The 24,084-nt window shown below is 38.3% G+C and overlaps 1 protein-coding gene across 2 annotated transcripts in view; it reads left to right on the plus strand.

Moving 5' to 3' along the window:
• The window catches only part of MAN1A2 (mannosidase alpha class 1A member 2), a 176,324-nt gene that overhangs the window by 146,810 nt on the left and 5,430 nt on the right, over positions 1-24,084 (plus strand). For both annotated transcript variants that reach the window (XM_042953597.1, XM_042953598.1), the window contains exon 12: positions 1,563-1,678. In XM_042953597.1, coding sequence (XP_042809531.1) covers positions 1,563-1,678 — 116 coding nt within the window. The remainder of the gene's footprint in view (positions 1-1,562; positions 1,679-24,084) is intronic.

Consider the following 24,084-nt stretch of genomic DNA (forward strand, 5'->3'; position numbering starts at 1 on the left):
CTTAAACTGCTCTGATGGTTTTCTGGTGGTAAAGACACATGATCATTGCGCAGAATGTGGCATTTAAAAACTCTTGAATTCAAAATACATTTAAAATATTTAGATAGAAAAAAGCCCCAAACTGGTAAGAAGACTTTTAAAACCCAGCTGTAATTAAAATGGAATTATATAAAAACGAACAGCTTGATTAAATAAAAACTTTCAGTGTTAATTAGCTTTTCATTAGAAAGGAGAGAGACCAGAAGAATAAGAAAATTAGCAAGACTAGGAACAAAAAGCCATGGCAGTAATGATGAAATAACTATACCTTCATTAGACAGTATCTCAGGGTTAGGTAGAAAAAGAAAAGAACCACGTATAATTCAACTTCTCATGAATGGCTTAATTTTAGAGTATGATACACACCTGCATAAGCAGGATATTTGGTTGCTCTGAATTAAAGACAGGGTTTGGAGGGGTACCTGGGTGGCTCAGTCAGTTAAGCGTCTGACTCTTGATTTCAGCTCAGGTCATGATCTCACGGTTCCTAAGATCGAGCCCTGTGACAGCACAGAGCCTGCTTGGATTCTCTCTCTCCCTCTCTCTCTGCACCCCCCCCCCCACTTGTGTGTGCTCTCTTGCTCACTGTCTCAAAATAAAGAAACTTTTTAAGAAAACAGGGTTTTGAATGGGTTCTCTCTCTCTCTCAAACTTAAAAAAAACAGGGTTTTGAATGGATTCCATTGGATTGAGTATATTTTATTTAGGCATGTTCAAAAGCTGCAAGAAGAGATATAAATTAAGAGTTTTAGCTCCGAGTTGGACAGCAGAGCGCAGTAGTTAGCAATAATGTAGAGCAACTCACCCTTTGCCTTAGTTTTCCTGTGGGAAAAGTGGAGCCTCCTAAGACAACCTCACGGGTTGTTGGGAGATTTCAATGATACATGTGAGGCTCTTAGAAGAGCCTTGACTTGGAGCAAATACATCCTAATGGTTGGCTCTTAACATGGTAATTCTTGTTGTAGTGGGTATGTGGATGGCTGCTTCCTGCCAGTTGGTACCACCTGTAATGTCTAACTGCTAGGATTGTAATGTAGCATCTGTCACGTAGTATGTTTGCAGTAAATATTACCTCCTTGCTTATTACTATGGAGAGCAGACCTCTTAGGTAATACTTTTCTTTAAGCTTGTTTTGGGTGGGTTATCCTTAGAAGTGAAAAAATTCCCTTTGAAAAGTTTAATTCAGACTGACCGCCCTTGATTTGTTAGAATTAATGAGGTTTTATTGTGCCAGACCGGTCTCTAATTCAGTGTGAATAGCCCAAACTTGACTTTCCTCAGTTAGGAAAATAGAAGATGCTTTTAAAAGATTGAAGAGTTTTGGAGGGGGAAAAGTTCCACAGGAAACAGATCCCTCCATTAATTTTTCCAGTGTGAGAATATTCCCATTCAGTAATAAGTTTTCTTCTTAACCTGTCAAATCCTCAGATAGATCTTTGTGAACTTTTGACTGGGGTTCCTTAATTTGTCCCCAAGACGTGAAATTGTGTGGAATTGATTCTTTTGTCTGGTCTCTCTCACAGGCTATTGAGAAGTATTGCCGAGTGAGTGGCGGGTTTTCTGGGGTGAAGGACGTGTACTCGTCTACTCCTACCCATGACGACGTGCAGCAGAGTTTCTTTCTCGCTGAGACGTTGAAGTAAGTGGATGCCTTTAAATACTCTGTTTTTACTGTAGGCAGGTGTCGCTGCGTGGTCTCTGCTTGAGGAGTTACGACTGGTGGCCTGTGACACCAGATTCTATTACAAATATCTTTTTCTGTAATCGGGTCTTAAATTGTTAGCTGTATCTCCAGAAGAATGACTTAAACTATGAGGTAGATATTTTGTCCACTAAGAGTTGAGTACCTTTGCTTTGTCCTCGGCTCTGTGGGATGCGTTAGAATCACCTGGAAGACTCCTGAAAGCATCGGTAACGAGGCCGCAACCGCACAGTTTCTCCTGTGGTGGACCTAGTGCAGGACCTGAGAATTTGCGTTTTCTGGCAAACTCCCCGCTGACCCTGGTCCTGCTGGTCCTGGGACTGCACCTGAACCCCCTGCTCGCACTAACGAAGTCCGTTAGGAATAATAACGGAGTTGTGATGGTACTAGAGGGTATATGACCACAGTCATCCCTCCTCTCTGTAAGGGTTCCTGTAAAGATACACATAAAAGGAACAGTGGAAAAGAAAGACCACTGTTGTTTGGGCTTGTACTCAGAACTCCAGGCAGAGCTCCAGAAACTGACACCTTACATGTGTCCTCTTCCCTGCGGATCTCCCAAGTAAATCTCTTTTGATACCCTCTCGTAAATTTCATATTTCTATTTCCTGTGTGTCTGTACCTGAGTGCCTCAGAAACAAACTTCATTTGTTAAAAAAAAAAAAAAAAAAAAAAAAAAAAAAAGTTTATTTCCAGGCATTGTTCAGGCTAATTGTGGATGTATCAGCAGACAAAAAGGACAAAAATCCCTACCCTCCTGGAGTCTGCATTCTAGTCTACTTCTGGCGTATGTGTTGGGACATTACAATTGAAATGTACCTATCGCAGACTAAGTTTCTGATCTCAAATGGCCATCTTATTCTGGTTTTTCCTTTAGTGTCCCTAGCACTCTTATTTTCCCACCTTTTCTTCATGTACATTATAAACTTATTTCTTTTTTCTCTAATATATCATTAACTCTCCACGATTCGTGTTACATTGTTTCTTTATTTTGCCCCCTCCTTTCCCTATCTGTGACTGATCCTAACCCAAACCCTAACTGCTGCTGATGGTTTAGAACATCTGCTCAGTAGTCAGCCCCCTGGCCTCTGGTCCTTCCTTGTTGGGCTCACCCTGCATGGTTAGACTGGGACCATGTGAGGTAGAGCACTGGGTGAGAAGACAAAACCACAGCAGCTTTAGTTACACACTTGCTGTAAGCTGGGAGAGTGTGTCAGAATAAAGTTTCTTTGCTTTCAGTTTTCATAGCCATAAACGGTGGAATGTGACCCAAATTATCTAAGATCTCTTTTTTTTTTTTTTTGACCAGGAAATTTTAAGGATGGCACAGTGACTATTTGTGTATCCTTTACCTAGATTTACCTTTTGTTAATTTCTGCCATATTCCTCTACCTCTGTGTATATATGTGTCCATGTACACATTCACAGCTTTACTTATTTTTGGAAATAAATTTACTTGCACTATAATTTGAGAGTTACTCGCCAGCATTCTGATACTTACCTAACACAAAAGTTTGCAGGAAAAGGGAATAAGTCTGCATCATCACAGTACAGTTATCACGTTTGTGAAACTTAACATTCATACAACACTGGTGTGTAATATGCAGTCCATTTTCAGATTTCTCAGTTGTTCTCATAATGTACTTTCAACTATTTGTTTATTAAACTGTATTTATTTATTTTGAGAAAGAGCATGTGTGTGAGTGGGGGAGGGGCAGAGGGAGAGGGAGAGAGAGAATCCCAAGCAGACTCTGTGCTAACAGCTCGAATTCACTAACTGTGAGATCATGACCCGAGCCAAAATCAAGAGTTGGACGCTTAAACCAACTGAGCCACCAACACACCCCTATAGCTCTTTATTTTTAACCCCAGTGCAGGATTCAATAAAGGATCCCTCTTGTTGCATTTGATCGTCATGTCTCTTTAGTTTTCTTTAACCTAGACCCAAGGTCTTTTGTTTTGCTTCTGTCTTTTATGACATTGACATAAGTATTCAGGCTAGTTGCTCTGGGGAATGTCCCTCAGTTTAGATAGTTAACGATTGTTTCCTCATGGTCAGATTTAGGTTAAACTTTTTTGGCATGAATATTATATATATGATGTGTCCACGTTGCACCCTGTAAAGAGGCACGTGGTAATGGGTTAGCCCATTAATGGTGATTCTAAGTTTGATCATAAGGTTAGATTTAATTATAAGGTCAGTGATAACTCAGACTGGGTGAATATTCTTTTACCAGTAGTCTTTGGCTCAGTGTTATTAGCATCATGCTCAATGAATTATTACTATAGCAGTGGTAAAATGCTAATTTTGAGGCTTCTTCAAGTCTTAAAAAGAAATTGCTTGATTTTCAACGTGTGTAACCCGTTTCTTCGTGTCACTGTCCTCCTCAAAAGCTACAGTGATTCATTCATCTCTAGCTTCATTCCTAATTTATTTTACTATAGATTCTATCCTTAAATCAACCTAATCTATAGCCGTATATATATACATACACATACACACACACGTATATACTCCCTTGCATTTTATTGTCTATTTCATGTTTTATTGGCTCTGATGGGAATGCCTTTACCATTTCTATCAATTAATGTCCCTCTCTTATTTCTAAATTGAGTTCAGATCTCCCTTCTTGCAGATTGGCTTTCATAATTAATTCTCAGATTCCTCTTCAGTGTCCCCATTAGGACATGAGATGGAGTTGCAAATATGTGGCATGCTGCCTTTCCCCTTCCAGTTACGTATATGGAATATTACCAGCTGACCTTGGTACTTTCCACTGCCAAGTTCAGGAAGAATCCTTCTCAACACAGCACTCTGGGTAACCAGTTATATATATAATTTGCATATATATATATATATATATATGTATATGTACATATATATATATATATATATATATATACACACATATATATATAATTGCCACAATACTCACTTTCAGAAAAACACATATACGTTTTTGAATCAATAAAAGTGAAAAGGGTGAGACAATAATCATTCAGATAATTATAACAAAATCTAGGCTAAGGAATTATCACAGTTGAGTACTACATCAGCACTGAGCCTCCTGGTAGCAAAAAGGAAGCATCTTGCTCAGTGTCATTTTCATCTTTGTGAGTTGGGAGAACATATGACTTTGACAAATGAGACCAATTTTTTCTTACTGCTAAATTATAAGATGACCTAATTTCATAGCTTGTTATTAAGTACTGAACTATTAGATGAACCACATAAAAATGCCCTTTTTAAAAGTCAACAACAGTGAAATACTGGCAGTTTTATAGGGCTCATCCTAGTACATAATGGCAGATATCTTCAAACAGTGACGTTTTATAGAAGATGCAAAACTCTTAATGTGACTTATTCTTTATAAAAACTGATGGCATAATGTAGAATGCATTTGAATCAAGACATTTCTGTGAAGACTAATGTAGTTGTAGGTTTATATTTTTCTTACTATTAAGATAGAGCTTGAAACTCTATAGAGGAATGAAGATTAGTATGACTTCATAGATTTTTCTCAAATACCAATTAATTTAAACAGGCTTTTATCAGAAGCTGAGTAGCTGTTAACTGAAGATTGTATATTCTATCAAGCGGTTCATATTTATTGTCCATTCATTAAAGGGCAATAATCTGTGTGTTTTGGCTATCAGAGATGGCAACTGATTGGCTTGGGAGCAGCAGCGTTAAATGTAATAGCATGTGTTCTTGACCTAGTTGAGGGCTGTTTTACCTTTTACATATTATTGTCCTACAGCTATAGCTACACATTTTTCTCCAGAAGGTAAAATGCTGTGTCCTCTGTTTCTTTTGTTTGCCTCAGTAGTTGCCAATATGTTTATTTCTATAGCATACATACTGATGGCATGATAAAAACTATGTGATGAGCAAGGTCAGGGATAGATTCCTTCGAGGCCTCTTTCCTTAAAACTCTAAGATTCTAACAGAGGAAATAAAACACATACAGGTTTGCAAAAAATGTTAAATATAGTTAAGTGTACAAGAGAAATGTTAATAAAGTGAGCAGTCCTCCAGAGGAGGAAGTGTTTACTTAACCTAGAAAGCAGAAAGGAAGACTTCATGGAGGTGGTGGCATTTAAACCAGACTTGAAGGCAAAATGGGTAGAGTAGGATGACTTAGTATTCGGGGAATAGCTGTAAGGCAGACAGTGACATATAAAGGATGAGATTCAGGTGCTCTAGAGGGTGTAATTGACAAGTGCTAGTATCTTACTAGATATAGGGAGATCCAGAAAGAAGGAAGAGTAGGAGATAACATTTCAGTTTTCAGTGTGGGTAACTGTAAGGATTATGACACGCAGTTGCAAGAAGTAGATTTTCAGAAAAGATAATGAGTTACTTTTGACATATGTTCCCAAGAGGCATTTGCAAATATAGATCTGGAGCTCAAAATACAAGTGCAGGAAGCTTTTGAGGATGAAGAGAAAAGAAAGCATATATCTGCTGTTTGAAGATGGCTACATGTAACAAAGGAGGCGTTCCAGGTTAGCTTGGCAGAGCGAACACTTGATTTATCCTCCACTCTCTCATGAAAGCCATTAAAATGACTATGGAGGGCTAAGCAGGTGCAATGTTCAAGGACAAAAAGAATGAGAAAGAAATCAACAGAGACAAGAGATGTCAGCAAATTTTTAGAAGATGGAAAACGGAGAAAGCTAAGTACCTGCATCAGGAGAAGTTAACTGGAAGCAAACTGGTGAGTGCTTTAGAACTTTGGAAAAACGCAGGACTTGACATGGTAGGGTTGAAAACTGTAGAATTTTTAAGTAAGTTTATAGAACGAGTAGCTAGACCCCAGTCCCCCCCTGCCTCATCTCATCTCTACCACGAATGAAACTAGAGATGTCTTGTCCGAAGAGGTGAAATCACGGAGGCTGTGGGCTGCCGGGATGGCAGGCGCAGCTGAAGGTAGTAGATGGGAGATTGGAGGGCTCCTTTCCGGGGAAATAGATTTGCCTGCAAGAAGAAAATCCAGAGGCACTGCTACGTGAGGCTCCCTCAGCAAAATGGCCATTTCTTCCCCCATTCCCGAGTGGTGCAACCACCAGGAAATGCCAACATGCCTACGGTGTCTAGTCAGCATTTGGGGCTTCAGTTTTAAATGTTAATGGGCAGTATTGACTTAGAAATATTTGTCAAAATAAATATGTAAGATATGTGCATGTTTATGTCTGTATGTTATACTTCAAGTGTTTAAAGTTTATTTAAAAAACAAAATATGAATACAACAAGGTAATTCAAGAAAATATCCCAGAACTGAAGGACATTAGTTTCCAGATTGAAAGCAGCCATCAAGATTCCAGCACAAGATTCTGTGCTGGAAAACACTGAAAACAGACCCGCACCAAGGCACAAGGCCATATTCAGAACACTTGCAGGTAAAGGAAAGATCCAGCAGCTTCCAAAGAGAGGGGGAATAAAAGTCTGAGAAAAACGATCTGACATCAGGCGGGGCTTCAGACTTCTCAAGAACAACAGTGAAAGCTAGAAGCAGTGGAGCAGTTGATTCAAAATTCTGAGAGAAAATTCCAACTTAGAATTCGAAGTTTCTAGTCATGCAGGTCTCACAAACCTACTTTCTCAGTTAATGTCTTGGAGGATATGTGCCATCAACGCTGAGTAGAAACCAAAAAAGAAGACTTGGAATTAGGGAACAAATGAAGGAAAGATCAAGAGATTTATCAGTCTAGATTGAATGGGACAGAAGGCCCTGGAGGGATTTTCTCAAGATTGAATTTGTAGAATATTTATATCTGCATATTTTAAGAGGAGATTTAGGCTCTTGAAAATGGTGGCATATTATTAGTAATACAAGACAGTCTGCTCTTTAGGTGAGGGGAGGGATTATGGAAGAAAGGAAAAGCCAGCCTTGACTAGCTTTCAGCTCAGGAGGAATTGCTAAACTGGAAGCGTTTTGTTTGGAGTCTGGACTGTTACACAGAAATAGGAGGTAATACCACTGTGCCATACTTGCAAGAAAGAGTCTTTGATAACGGGTTTGTTTGCTCTGAGGACTGTTTTTTTCATTGGTTTTTAGCGACGTAGCAGGTGATCCAGGGCCCCTTAAGTTACAACAATTCCAAGAGACATATCTGTACCTCAGTATCTACATCTGTTAACCTAGGTCTCATTTGGCTTTTTCGTCGGATCTCAGCACAGTGCTGTTGGGTCTTGATTCGAAGGTCTGATAAGCGTACTTGCTGAAGACGCATTCCCATCTGTTCTTCTGCGTTCCTATATATTAGGCATTAAAGGCTGCAAGAAATCACAGGTTATTGGAACCATGGTCCTCTTAAAAGTTTGTTATTGAAAGAGAAACACTGTAAAGGCCAAGCTTGCCACCACAGTGTGTCTGCCTTCGGTGGGAAAATCTCTGGGGGCAGAAGTTATGTTTTGTGTGGCTTCCTGTGAATCCTCCTTATGTACTTTTTCCCCCTTCCTATCTCTTAAAATTCAAACTTCGAATATAATAGCAAAATTCTGGAAAACTATGTAAGAATAGGTCAAGAGTCTTAGTTAAAGCTATAGAAAAAAATTTATGTACAAGGGTGTTTAGTGCATTTATAAAAACAAAGAGTTATTACATGTTTAGTAACAGATGGTTAAATAAATTATGGCACATCCACAGTGGATATTATGGATCCAGTAATAGAGACTCCTCATGGTATAATTAATAGGCTATTACCTGCACATATACACATATAAATATATACATGTATATATATACACACGTATAGATAAAACATGTAGATAAATGTCTTCATATGTATTTCCACATCAAAACATTGTTTTTACTTTTGTAATCAGAAAAAAACCAGTCTTTTAAGTAAATTCAACTACAACCATATTTTCCTGCCTCAAATTTAATTGCTGTTTTTGTGCCTAGAATCAAAAGGAATTTTTTGAGCTGCAAGAAAATTTAGAGGTCATTCATTCCAACAGAAACCACCACAATCCATTTCTTCCTCCTACACACATTCCCAGTGCTAAAAGTATCTTTACAACATACAGAGTATTGTGTCATAAAGTCTTCTGTTAATCTTTTCGGTTGATGGGCAGCTCACTGCCTCGGAAGGCCAACCCATGCCACTGTTCAAAAGCCTTTCTTATTAGAAAACTCTTTCTTACATTGAGTTTAAATCTGCTTCACTGTGAGCTCCATTCAGTGATACATGTTTTGCCCTTTGGAAGTATACAGTCTGCTGCATATTTGCCAGGCTAAAGATTGCAGGTTTGTGTACTATTTCTTTCTATGGCACTGGTCTGCTTGCCTTCTGTGGACATGAGTCCATGGTTTTCTGGACTGAACACTGCATTTAAGATGTGGTTAAACCAGTTCAGGTTACCAGTCCCTACTTTGGTCATTATAGTCACATCAATGCAAGATAATACTCTTCTATTTTCTAGTAACCCTGTCAGTATAGCTTGAAATTTTGCTATTGGTCTTTTTTTTTTTTTTAATGTTTATTTTTGAGAAAGACAGAGTGCAGGCGGGGGAGGGGCAGAGAGAGCAGGAGACAGAAAATCTGAAGCAGGCTCCCACTGTCAGCGCAGAGCCCTATGCAGAGCTCAAAACCCATGAACCAAGATTATGACCTGAGCCGAAGTTGGGATACTTAACTGGCTAAGCCACCCAGGCGTTTTTTTTAACATGAACTAGGATAATTACTTTCTTCTATTTGATGTAATTAATTTTTCCAAAATTTATTTCATTTTATCTTTATCCTTATTAAATTTTACTTTGTTAGATTTAACATATTCTGATTTGTTGAAATTTTTTGAACTGTTGCGTTTTTCATTTAATGTATTAGCTCTTCTAGCTTTGTGACACTCACAGATTTAATGTCTTCTCTATATATACCAAATTCATCAGATCATACAGACATCTCTACCAGTACATATTTGTCTGTCTTATCCCAACTCTTCCCCGTAGTAACTATGTGGACAAGTTACTGAATTTTCTGCCTCAGGTTTATCATATGTAAAAAGAAAATTAATAATAGTATCACCTGAAAGGGTTGTTATGGAAATTAATATAGTGAAGCACTTAGAAGTATATCTGGCACAAAATACACGGTAGCAGGTGGAAAGTCATTGCAGGATGGTTGTGCTAATAGTTGGGGAAAGAAGCTAGATGCGAAGCAAAGGAGAACAAGGGCAGACTGGAACTCACAAGGACAAATGATCCCTTATCTGTGTCTCGTGGCCTCCGACTTTGATAAGCAGCTAATTTGCAGAAGAAGCTGGCACCCTTTGCCATGGGACTCTATATGCCTGGCTTAAGAACTGGAAAAATGACTGAGGAGCTCCAACAGGAGTGGCAGGTGTTGAAGGTCTGGCAGCCTCCCCGCCTTGCAAGGTGAGCCAGGCAGTGACCGGTAAGTGCATCGTGTTAACAGCACATGGCAACACTAGACTCCTCGGACGCTTGGTGGGTGCCGCCATACTTCGGCCTCCGGCTCACGTGCAGGGTCTGTCTTCTGTAGCCAGCTCTAACCCACGAGCATACAGAGAAAGTGGTTCTGACAAATGAGTTCCAGCTTAGCTGTGTTTGACAAAGTACACAGTCACTGCAGGGGACAAGCCCTTCCAGACAATAAAAGAAATTATAAGCTACTTTATATCATATAGTGTGCAATATTTATACATAGAGGATCATTTAAAAACTGTTAATAAAGCTATAAAAACCAAGAGGTTAGTAGTGGTACAAGAGTAAATGGAGCAGTGGAACAAAACAGAGTTCAGAAATAAGCCCTCTTGTGTGTGGGAATTTCATCTTTGTAGAAAATCCATCCAGATCATTGAAGAAAAGTTAGATTAGTTACTAGAGGATACTAGGAAAACTGTTCATTAGGAAGGAGTCATGGCTAGTTCGCTGGATCCCTGCTAAATACCAAAAACTGATCTTACATAGAACATGCTTTAAATATAAAAAATGAAATAAAATCATGAAAAAAGTCGGAAATGTTTGTTCCCAACTCTGGGGGTGAGGATGCATGGCACAAACCCCAGAAATCATAGAAGGAAAAGATAAAACACTTTAGCCACTTGAAAATGGAAAACATCCCCAAGGGGAAAAAAAAAAGAACACTAAAGTAAAAGGTGGCATGCTGGGAAAACATATTTGCAATTCATTTGATAGTAGAATAACTGAAATTTGAAATTAAGGAACAAAGGCTAAGCTAAAATAAGTAAAGGCAGTTCACTGAAAATAAAGTTGGACAATAAACACATGAAAACTAAATGTTTGACCCACTCATAGAGAAATGACGTAAATTAATAATCAAATACTATGTTTTACTATCAGATTACCTCAGATTTTAAAAATTTATATTCTGGTGTGGGCAGGGATATAAGGATCTAGTCATACAGGAGGGCTCGTGAGAGTGTTGTTTGATGTGGGGGGTAAAGATCATTGGGAAAGAACCTATTGAAATACTAAGTTCACATTAATTTTGCTCCAGTAGTCCTACTTTTCGAACTGTCCTGCAGGTATACTCCACCAGGTGAGAAAGAGGGATGAAAAAGATGCCTCTTGCCTCCACATTGTCCACCTTCTTTGCTCCTATATTGAATAATTGAGATTAAGTGCTGCATGTATCTTTTCGGTCACGTCTCCTGCTGAACCACTTAGCAGGTCTATACCTGCTTACTATGCATTTTCACTTACGTGTCCTTCTCTTGCTGCCCCTTCTGCATGCGATTCCTCATTCCTTTTTTATCCCTAACAAACTCTTAACTAGGTTTTCAAGGTGTAGCTTAGATATCACTGTCTGTGAGTTCTCTCCAACACTAAGGCAGAATTAATCGATCCTTAATTATACTCACGATACTTCCTTGTCCTAATAGACTACAGGAAATATTAATGCCCTAGAGTTTAGTTTCACGTTTGGGTTACAGTATACACTCAACAAATGTTTGTTGAATGATACAGAATGAACAGCTTAGCTCTTGTCATATTTAAAATTAGTTGTGTAAAATCTTTTTCCTCTATATTGTGCAGTTCCTCAAAACTCAAGGCCAAATGGATTGTTTTTAATATAGCTTTTTTTTAATCATAAAAATAAAATGTGGATATGGCAAAATGAATTAAACAGAAAAAAAACGGAGAAGAAAAATGTCTCTGGATTCCACATCCAGTCTCACTTCCCAAAGATAACTATTATTCAACAGTTCTTGAGGTATCCTTTTAGAGGTTTTCAGGGTATAAGCAAACATGTAAAAATATATATTTATAATGTGTATCCTTTTAATAGCCTTTTCCCCCTCCCCTCCCCACAGATGCAATCATGTATACCTGCTGTTCTGAGACTTGCAATTTTCATCTTACTCTTTATCTAGAAAAGGTTTCCATATGGACACATAAATCCACTGAGGAGTATGTCATTTGCTTAATCAGTACTCTATTGTTAGATATAGAAGTTTGTTCTAGTTTTTTGCTGTTATAAACGTTTCAGTGAGTATCCTTTTATATATAACTCTGCTCCCTGTATGAATATAAATAGTCACTTATATTCCTTACAGTAGAATGGCTGGGTCAAGGGGCATGTGCATTTGAGTTATGATCATTTTAGTTAAACAGAGTTAAGTCTAGAGAACTAACTCTTCACAAAACTTCTCACAGATGGAAAGCTCTGAAAGTTCAGGGGAAAAAGTATTTTAGAAAATTAACTGATTAGAAACATTAGAATTGAGAATATTCTGAGAAGTAACAAAATATTTAGATAGTACTTGATACGTAAAGTAAGCTTTGAATGAGTAGGCTTTTTAGAAGTCAGTCTTAAATTATTTTGAATTTTTAAGTGATTCAAAATAAACTCAAGAGAATAAGTCACTTGATTTTTTTTTTTCTATAGGTTAAGAACACAGATAAAAAGTCAAAACTGTTGGAAGTTCTTAGGAAATTAATAGGGATAAAGGTTTCAGAATTTGCTCACCCTTTTAAACTATTATTTCCTGGGGTTCTTAATTCTACCTCTTTACTCTTGATGTGTCCTTATCTACTAAGTAAATGGTGATCAGAATATAGAGATGACACACTGTAGTGTATGAAATAATTCATCCAACAAATACTTGATGCCTCATATGTGCCTTTGCTGTTTTATGTGCCAGAGATAACAGCAGTGAATGTATAGAGAACAGTCTTGACATCAAGGAACTCACAAATTGTGTTCACACTCCCCTTGACTTCCAACTGCTGTGTTTTTTGAGTGCCTGTCCGTAAAAATAGGCCCTGTGTATATATATCATCTGTACTTTCCATTATTCTCTCGTCTTTCCTTTATTTTTTTCAGCACTATTCCCACCTGATACATGCATTCGTTTTTTTATCTGTCTCTACCAGTAAGTAGAATGTAAGCTTCATAACTGCAGGAACTTTTCCTTTTAACTACTCTCACCTCCCTAGCACCCAGTACGCAGTGTAAGAGACACTCAATAAATATGTGTTACGTAAGAACAAAGTTGGCTATTTGCATCTGTACTCTGATGCTCTTAGGTCGTAGTTTGTTTTTCCAGCCTTATTGAGATCTAATTGACGTACAGTGTTGTGTAAATGTAAGGTGTACAGAGTGGTTATTTAATACATCTGTCTTAATTGTAATATGATTACCACCCGTAGTGTTAGCTAATGCCTCCATCATGTCACGTACTTAACCATTTCTCTTTTGTGAGAACGTTTAAGATCTCTCTCAGCCACTTTCAGGTATATAATACAGCATTGTTGACTGTAATCTAATGCTCTACGTTAGATCCCCAGAACTCACCTTCCAACTAGAAGTTTCTACACGAGTATGGCCTTTGAAGATTCCACTTATGGATATCGTACGATCTTTGTCTTTTCTTGTCTGACTTATCTCACTTAGCATAGTTCCCTCAAGGTCCATCCATGTTGCAAATGGCAGGAAATCCTCTCTCTTAGGGCTGAATAGTATTTCTGTGTGTGTGTATGTGTGTGTGTTTTATGCATACCATGTCTTCTTTATCCATTCATTAGTTGGTAGACACATAGGTTATTTCCATATCTTGGCTATTGTGAAGCTTAACGGTGCAATAAACATGGGAATGCGGATATTTCTTTGATACACTGTTTTCATTTCCTGTGGATGCATACCCAAAAGTGGGATTACTGGATCATAAGGCATTTTTATTTTTAATTTTTTGAGGAATCTCCATACTGTTTTCCATAACAGCTGCACCAGTTTACATTCCCACCAATAGCACGCAACATCTCTCTTGTTTTTTTGATGACAGCCATTTTAACAGATGTGAGTTGATATCATTATGGTTTTGATTTGCATTTCCCTGATGATTGGTGATGTTGAGTGTGTTTGCATGTGCCCGTTCATGATTTGCATGGTTTTCCTGGACAGATGTCTATTTAGTTCTTTGGCCCACTTTTTAATTGCTTCATTTTTGTTATTGAGTCATATGAGATCTTTATATATTTTCTATGTTAACCCTTTATCATATATGCAATTTACAAATATTTTCTCTGATTCTATAGGTTGTCCTCCATTTTGTGTGTGTGTGTGTGTGTGTGTGCGCGCGCGTGTGTGTGTGGTTTTACTCTGCAGAAACCTTTTAGTTTGGTGTAGTTCCATTTATTTATTTTTGCGTTGTTTTCTGCACTTTTGGTGTCATAGCCAAAAAATCATTGCTGAGGCTCAAGTCAAGGAGCTCTTTCTGTGTTTTCTTCTAGGAGTTTTGCAGTTTCAGGTGTTAAATGGTAGTTTTTAGTTGTGTCATTTTATCATTTCCAATTATATATATTTTTAAATTTTTTTTCGTGTTTTATCCATTTTCTGAGAGAGAGCAGGGGAGGAGCAGAGAGAGAGAGGGAGACACAGAATCCAAAGCAGGCTCCACGGCCTGGAGCCTGATGTGGGGCTCGAACTCATGAACCATGAGATCATGACCTGAGTTGTAGTCAGACGTTTTAACTGAATGAGCCACCCAGGCACCCTCTAATTATATTTTTAAGGCACTCTCTGATCATCCTATATAAAATTTCAGATTGCTCCCTTTTCCCGTATCATTTCCCCTTACTTCACCTTTACTCCACAGCACCCAACTTCTAACATACTATGTCATTTCCATAGGCATTCCCCAACTTAGAGTATAAGCATATACTATATAAGCATAAGGGCAGTGATTTTTGTGTATTTTAGTTATTCTATCTCTGTATCTATGGTGGGACCACACCTACTTGTTTCAGAACTAAGTATCTGTTAAATAAAAGATTGAATTATTTGATTCCAAGAGAGACAGCTGAAAAAGAACGATTTTATACGGTCTTGCAAAAATGGGAACAGGAGAAGAGACCTACCTTATTTCTTGGTTGAGGCTCCAGGCTTAAATTCAGAATTCAGTTAGTGCTAGAAGATCGCTCACAGTGAATGCGTGAAGGAGTTGATGAAGCAGGAAGAAAAGGCCCAGGACCTTTGAAATGAGATGTCAAAAGTGAGGGCGTCAGGGCAGTGGACCTGCTTTCAGTAGAGGCAGAGGTTGAGATGCCCACAAGGAGAGCAGAAACCATGCACGCCAACTAGTGCTGGAAGTTTTGGTGCACCTGGGACCGTGGTTCTGAAGCTTGCGCTTGCGTCAGAATCACCTGGAAAGCTTGCAAAACAAGATTGCTAGGCTCTGTCACCAAAGTCTGATTAGTCGTGTTGAGTGGGGTCTAAAAATCTGCACTTGTAACAAGTTTCCAGGTGATGCTGATGCTCCTGGTCTAGGGAATCACACTCTGAGAACCCCTGACACCTGTGAATCAGTAAACCATTATGGAAGAAGTTAGGGATCAAGGAATTCCCTGCACTGACGAGGGATAGCCAGTACACCTTGAGGTCGGGTGGGCAAGTCATTGCCAAGTGCCTGTTCATGTGATCCAGTCTCCTCAAATGGTATACTGGAGGGCCAAAACCATGGTCTCCCTGTTTTCTGATTCCTCTTAGGATGTCCCACAGTGTCACAGTGCAATCCAAATGTTAGACAGTAGGGACACACACACAGAGTGAATATCACTTTCACCATGAAGCATTTTTTTTCAGTGTCAAAACTGTGTACTTTGAAACATCCTTGCCTTTTTTTTCCCTGCAGCAGAGGGAGCTACAACCCAAATTGTATTTATGTGGCAGTAACACATAATAAGGTTATTTTCCTTTTTCATCCTTTTCCTTTAGTTTTCTTTATTTTAACTTTAAAAATCCACTTTATCGAAGTATTTTAGATGTGCAGTTCATTGTCTTGGGCAAATATATAAGCCTGGGTAACGACCACCCCAGTCACTCTGGAACATTTCCATCCTAGTCTTGCAGTGATGGTGGTTTTCACCCCACCCCCAACGCTTAGCTGCTTTTGATCACTGTAGGTTGCCTGTCTGGCACTTCATATAATTGGGATCATGTAGTATGCACTTATTTGGGTCTGCTAATTTTTTCAGCATAATGTTTTTTAGATTAATCAGTGTTGTTGCATGTATCACTTTTTTCTTTGGTAAGTAGTATTCTGTTGTATGGATATACTGTGTTTTGTGTATCTGTTCTCTCTCTATTTTTTTGGTTGTAAAACTTGAGTTTATTTATAGAAAAACACATGGTACCATATAATTTTTTTCCTAAGGAAGTCTTAGCATATATGCAGTTTAGAACAGCCCCAACCAAAATAATGCCCTGGCATATTATTTTTTTAGTATATATGTATGTATTTTAAGTTTTTACTTAAATTCCAGTTAGTTAACATATAGTATAATATTGGTTTCAGGAGCAGAATTTATTGATTCATCATCTGCATACAACACCTAGTGCTCATCACAAGTGCCCTCCATAATGCCCATCACCCACTTAGCCCATCTTGTCTCCAGAAACCTTCAGTTTGTTCTCTATAGTTAAGAGTCTCAGGGCACCTGGGTGGCTCAGTCAGTTGAAGGACCCACTCTTGATTTTGGCTCAGGTCATGGCCCCAGGGTGATGGGATTGAGCCCTGCATGGAGCCTCCTTGAGTCTCTCTCTCTCTCTCTCTCTCTCTCTCTCTCTCTCTCTCTCTCTTTCTCTCTCTTTCTCTCTCTCTCTCCCTCCCTCCCTCCCTCCCTCCCTCCGTGTGTGTGTGTGTGTGTGTGTGTGTGCGCGCGCGCCCCTCTACCCCTGCTCACACTCTGTGTCTCTCTCTCTAAAATTAAAAAAAAAAAAAAAAAAAATTAAAAGAACCTTTTTTTTAATTAAAAAAAATATTTTATTCATTTATTTTTGAGAGAGAAGGAGAGTGCAAATGGGGGAGAAGGACAGAGAGAAAAGGAGACACAGAATCCGAAGCAGGCTCCAGGCCCTGAGCTGTCAGCACAGAGCCCGATGTGGTGCTCAAACTCATAAACCATGAGATCGTGACCTGAGCCAAAGTCAGATCCTCAACTGAGCCACCTAGGTGCCCCCACCCCCGAAAAAAAGAGTGTCTTATAGTTTGCTTCCCTCTCTTTTTTTCTCCCCTTCCCCTATATTCATCTGTTTTGGTTCTTAAATTCCACGCATGAGTGAAATCATATGGTATTTGTCTTTCTCTGACTTATTTTGCTTAGCATTATACTCTCTAAATCCATCCACGTGATTGCAAATGGCAAAATGCATTCTTTTTTATGGCTGAGGAATATTCCATTGTGTATATATATACCACACCTCCTTTATCCATTCATCAATCAATGGATCTGTCTTCTCTTTGATGGCATTAGTCATGTGCTTTTGAAAGGAATCAGGGAAAGAAGAGGAATTATGTTTGTTTAGCATTTGATTACATGTATCTAGCTCTTAATTTTTTTATTTCTAGGAATTTTTTAATTCTTCCCTTAAAAGTAATGGTATCTAATTTGCTATTATCAAATAAACAATTATTACCAGTTTGCCATTATTAAATCAAGTATTTAAATATTTTAATCTTGGTGCTTCTTAGAGATGGTAAAGAAGAACCCATAGCAGTCAAAATTTGTGGCACTGGTCTTCCTGTCAAAACTCAAGTAAATATCGTTGCCTAAAGTTTGTTATTCAAAATTTGAAATGCCTTTTAAAAATTTCTAGTGAGACTTCCAGTTCTCCCTTTGCAAATAATTTTACTAATCAAGTTTTTTCTTGATATTTTAGCTAGGTTTGCTCATTAGCTGCTCTTTCTAGAGAGAATATTTTAGAATGATAAAACTAGTAATACATGAGGAGAGTAATAGACTTGTGACCAGGAAATATACCAGAATGCTAATGGTAGCATCTAGGAGGTAAGTATGTGTGGGTTTCACTGTAAAATTCTTTCAAAGTTTCTGAGGTGTGAAGGTTTTATAGTAAAATACTAGAGCGGGGAGGAGGGGAAAGCTAGTGAATTGTTGCACAGGACAGATATTGTTACAAATGTTGCTATCCTGTCCTCTGGTAGTTCTGGTTTTGCTTTTTATAGCTCCTGTTATCTGCCTGCGCCTGTAAAGTTATTCTCAGTATAAGCAAATGAAAGCCCAGTTAGCCAGCTATCAGACTATTAAAGCTTATCCCCTAGTGAACAAGGTTTTGAAGTAGGTTCAAAGACAGTTCTGATAATGGTTTTGTCAATAAAGCATCAAGGGTAGTATGACTTTTAAGTTCATAAGCAAAAGTGTGTAAGTAATATATTTGAGAGAGAGGCAGGAATCAATGAGATGATTGGGGTGAGGATTGTTAGCCTAGGAAAAAATAATTCAAGAGGGAAGTCTGGGAAAACAGAGCCACTGTTCCCTTCCATTTATCTTTTATCTTGTCTGTAACTGGATCCTAAAGTTAACCTCCTGCCATGAGAGAAGGACTGTTTTTCCAGCTGGATGAGGAAAGTAGCATATGAGGTCTCCTGTTCTGTGCTTTTCTATGCTCTGACAGCTGATTTGCAAACTAAGTCCAATTCAAAAATATTTATTAAGTAACCACTCTCTTTCCAGAATTGTGCGATTTGGGAATTAAAGCATATGAAACATAATACCGTATGAGGAACTTGCAGGCTAGTTAAGAAATCTCTTCCTTCTGGCAACGGGCAAATTCAATAAAAGTACAGAGTATATAGTCAAGTACCAAATAGAATATAAGTCTTTTAGATTCAAAGAAGGGAAATTTAGCTTGGGCTAGAGCAGTCATGAAGAAAGTTTGAGATAATGCTAAATGATACCTGATATGTTAATAGGTGAGGCAAAGCAGAAAGTCATTTCATGAAAAGAGATCCAGCTTGAGAAAAGAAATGCTACCTCTCTTTAAAAAGACAGTAAGAGGGGCGCCTGGGTGGCTCAGTCGGTTAGGCGTCCGACTTCACCCCAGGTCATGATCTCGCGTTTCATGAGTTCAAGCCCTGCGTCGGGCTCTGGGCTGACAGCTCAGAGCCTGGAGCCTGCTTCGGATTCTGTGTCTCCCCTTCTCTGTCTGCCCCTCCGCTGCTTGTGCTGTCTCTCTGTCTCTCAAAAAAATGAATAAATATTAAAAATAAATAAATAAATAAAAAGAAAACTAGACTGACTAAAGAATATTCGTTAGAAGTAATGGGAGATAGGCTTCTAAAATCAAAATCAGGGAAGCAACTATATGGATGAACATTGAGAACATCATGTTAAGTGAAATGAGCCAGTCACATAAAAGACATACTGTTAGGATTCCACTTACATGAAGTACCAGTGACCAGGCTGGTTGATAGGAAGAGAAAGCAGAAGGTGGTTACCAGGTGCTGGAGGTAAGGGAAGGGGGAATTGTTGCTTTCAAGGGTATCGAGTTTCAGTTTGGCAAGGTGAAAGAGTTCAGGAATCTGTTTCACAATAGTGTGAATATAGCAACACTGCTCAGCTTAAAAATGGTTCAGATGGTAAATTTCTTTGTCTCTTTTTTAAAGTGGACACACAGTGTTCCATTCGTTTCAGGTGTGCAACATGCTGCTTCAACAGGTCCCTGTATGCTGTGCTCACCGCAAGTGTAGCTGCCATCTGTCACCATACCGTGCTGTTACAGTACCATTGCCCACATTGCCTGTTGTGACCTTTTATCCACATTATCCATTTATTCATTTTATAACTGGAAGCCGGTTTCCCTCTCCCCTCCCCCATTTTACCCATTCCTCCACCACCTCCCCTTTGGCAACCATCAGTTTGTTCTCTGTGTGGGTCTGTTTCTGCTTTTTGCTTGTTTATTCCTTTATTTATTTATATTTATTTTTGATTCCATAGATGAGTGAAATCAGAGGGCATGTATCATTCTCTGACTTTTTCCACTTAACATAATACCCTCCAGGCCCATCCATGCTGTCACAAATGGCAGGCTCTCATACAGTGGTAAATTTTATATTGTGTGTTTTCTTACCACAATAAAAAAAAAAAAAGAAGCAATGGCACACTAAAAAGGGAATCATAAGATAAAATGCAAAGCATCTACACTTTAACTCCAACCTCTTCCTCCAATCCTTATAACCTATACTAGGGCTGAAATTAAAGGGAAACAAATATGGCTGAGAGAAAATTAGAGCCCTAAAGGAAGAAAAGTAACTTATTTTAAATGACTGCAAGGATCCTAAGAAATTACATATCAAGGTGCTACTGCAAATGTAATATTATAATCAGTATTCTTTCAGGAATGATGGAGGGAAACAACAGAATAGCTAGCTAATTTTAAAGAAGGGGAAAAGTTGGATTGAGGAAAATAAAAGTAGATGGATTTAATGTCCATTTTCACGAAATTCTAGAAAGTCATGATATGAAGACTCTGGAGAAGAATTAGTAATCAAGAAAAACCAGAAAGGCTTCCTCAGAACAAGTTCTTGGTCCACCAACTCTAATGTCCTTTGTGGATTGGTTTAATAATAGAGGATTAAGTGATTCCATGAACATGGAATGGAAGAGCAGGCCTCTTCCTCTAAGATGAAGTCACAAAGTTCAGAATTTACCCTTCCACCCAAAGCAAACAGATAAATAATATAGGATACAGTGGCTTTCAAAACACCGGAGAGGAGGCAGTGAAGGGACGTGATCTCTGAGAGACGGGAGACAAACGAGCAGCCCAGGGTTTGCCCCAGCTTGCCACCTCCATAAGTTTCTGGGCCACAGCATAGGGCAGGGTACCTGAGGCACAGTCTCCCTAAGGAGTTGGAATTGTGAGTCCAAGGAAACTAAGATAGCTGGTGTTCACAGGAGAGAGCTGCACAGAGAGAACCCGGGAGAATCCCCAAGAGTATTCAGCAGAGGAAAGAAACAATGCCTGAGTTTGGGGGAAAGAATCATCTATGAGGGTTAAAGGGAACAGCTTACGGTGATCACACAAGGCTCAGGAACAGTCAGTGCCTATTCCCAATAGCCTGGCTGGAAAATCTCATAATTTCACAGGGCACTGAGTAGAGTACTTGGGACAGTCCTGCCTCAGTAGTGGGGAACAATTTATTGCTTTGGATCTACATAATCACAAACGTAAGTCCTGAAGGGATCAAGCTGTTTCCAAGTAACTTAACTATATATCTGGACAAAACTCAAGATTTATAGGAATACAAAATTATCCATCAACCAAAAGGTAAAACTCCTAATGTCTGGCATCCAGCCAAAGATACCATGTGTACAGTAAGGCAGGAAAATATGATCAACAATGAAAATAATCAACTGAAACTAAGAATTCATATAGCTGTTAGAATTAGCAGATGACATTAAAACAGTTGTTTTGAATATATTCCACATATTCAAAAACTTAAGTAGAAACATGGATATAAAAACCCAAATCAAACTTCTAGAAATGGAAACTGCAATGTCTGTGTTGAAAAAAATACCATATAGAATTAATAGTAAATTAGACATTGTAAAAGAAAAGATTAGTGAACTTGAAGACATTGCAATTAAAATAAAAATGAAATGAGCAAAAAAAAGAGAATCTTATAAAAATACAGAGAGTATTGGTGAGCTGTGTAACAACTATAGGTGGCCTAAAATATGTGAAATTGAAGTTTCTGAAGGAGAGGATAGAGAAATGGATTAAAAAAAAATATATTGGCCCAAATCTTTCCAAACTTGATGTAAACTCTACACCCACACATCCAAAAAGCTGAATAAACTCCAAGGACAAGAAACATGAAGACTGATTACTTCACTAAGGCACCTTAAAACCAGTTGATAATGAAAAGAATCTGAAAAGCAACCAGAGGAAAAAAGACAAGTTAGGTAAAAAGGAGCAAATATAAGAATGGCAGCAGCGTGCTCATTGGAAACAAGACTAATATTCCTCATATATATATGGTTTTAGCAAATCAAATCTAACAACCTATTAAAACAGGTAATACATCATGACCAACTGGATTTATTTATCCCAGGCGTGGAGATTTGATTTAACATTTGAAAATCAGTGAGCTGAAAAAGAAAAACATATGATCGCTTCAATAGACCTAGAAAAGTTATTTGACAAAATTGAATTTCCTTTCCTGATAAGACTCTTAGCAAACCAGGAATGGATAGGAACTCCCTCAACCTGATAAAGGGCATAAGGGAAAAACCTACAGCTGACCTCATACTGAAAAACTGAATGTGTTCCTCCTAAGATCAGGAATAAGATAAAGATGTCTGCCTGTTCTCTTCACTTCTATTTAGTCTTGGACTGGAGTTTCTAGCTAGTATAGTCAGCCAAGAAAAAGAAACAAAAGATATCCAGACTAGAAAGGAAGAAGGAAAACAATCATTTTTTTAGTAAAAAAAAAACAAAAACAAAAAACCCGTGATTATCAAGGTAGGAAATTCTAAGGAGTTCTCAGAAAGTTACTAGAATTAATAAGCATTTAGCAGAGTTGTGAATGCAAGATTAAGATGTCTGAATTAATTATGTATATACTAACAATAAACAATCAAATTGAAAGTTAAACCACTTAACAATAGTGTAACGTTATAAAATATTTAGGGGTGAATCTTGACAAGACACATAAAAGACCTGAACACTGGACACTAAAACTCAGTGCTGAAAGAAATTAAAGATCTAATTAAATGGAGAGATTCACTTGGGTGATGGACTCAGTATTGTTAATTCTCCCCAGATTGATCAATCTGTAGATTAAATGAAATCCCATTCGAAATCTCAAGAGGTTTTTTTATAGAAATGAATAAGCTGTTTTTAAATTTAATGTTGAAATGTGAAGAACCTAGAATAACCAAAACAAGTTTGAAAAAGAACACGGTTGAAAGCCTAACACTTCCTGGTTTCAAGACTTACTATAAAGCTATGATAATCAAAACACAGTGATATTGGTATAATGGTAGGTAAATATATCAATGGAACAAAATAGAGTCCAGAGAAAACCTGAGATATATTTGAGCACCTGAGTTTTGACAGGTACAAAGGCATTGTGATGAGAAAAAAACAGGCTTTTCAACGAAAGGTGCTAGAATAATTTCTGTATGCATAAACAAAAAAATCTGTTCAAGGGGCGCCTAGGTGGCGAAGTCGTTTAAGCGTCTGACTCGGTTTCGGCTCAGATCACGATCTCACAGTTTGTGAGTTCGAGCCCCGCATCAGGCTCTGCTCTGACAGTGGGGTAGCCTACTTGGGATTCTCTCTCTCCCTTTCTGTCCCCCCCCCCCCCCCCGTCTTTCTTTCAAATAAATAAACTTCAAAAAAAAATCAGTTCAAAATGGATCATAGACCTAAATTTAAAACCAACAACTTTTAGTAGAAAACGTAGAAGAAAATTTTTGTGATCTTTGGCTAGGCAAAGATTTCTTAAATAACTACACCAGAAGCATGATACCTAAAAGAATGACTCGATCACTTGGTCTAAAAATTTTTATATATCTACTTTTTGAAAAATGTTAAGTTTATTCATTCTTGAGAGACGGAGCATGAGCTGGGGAGGGGCAGAGAGAGAAGACTCAGAATCTGAAGCAGGCTCCAGGCTCTGAGCTGATCCAGGCTCTGAGCTGTCAGTGCACAGCCTGATGCGGGGCTCTGACTCACAAACTGCGAGATCATGACCTGAGCCAAAGTCAGACGCTCAACCGACTGAGCCACCCAGGCGCCCCTAAAATTAAAAAAATATCTACTCTTTGGAATATGTTTGAAAGAGTATGAAAGAAAGCAAAGGAATGAGGAGATACGGCACACACTTGCAAACTATGTAACTCACAAGAGACTTCTATCTGGGCTATATGACAAATTCTAAAAACTCAAAAATAAGATAACATGCAACCCAGTTTAAAACCTGGCAAAAGAACAGATACTTCCTAAAAGATACAAGGATGGTAAATATGTTCATGGAAAAAATACGTAACATGATCAAGTACAAATTAAAACTGTAGTGAGATACTACTATACATGTATTAGACCAT

This window comes from Panthera leo, chromosome C1, assembly GCF_018350215.1.
Source record: "Panthera leo isolate Ple1 chromosome C1, P.leo_Ple1_pat1.1, whole genome shotgun sequence".
In the NCBI taxonomy this organism is placed as follows: domain Eukaryota; kingdom Metazoa; phylum Chordata; class Mammalia; order Carnivora; family Felidae; genus Panthera; species Panthera leo.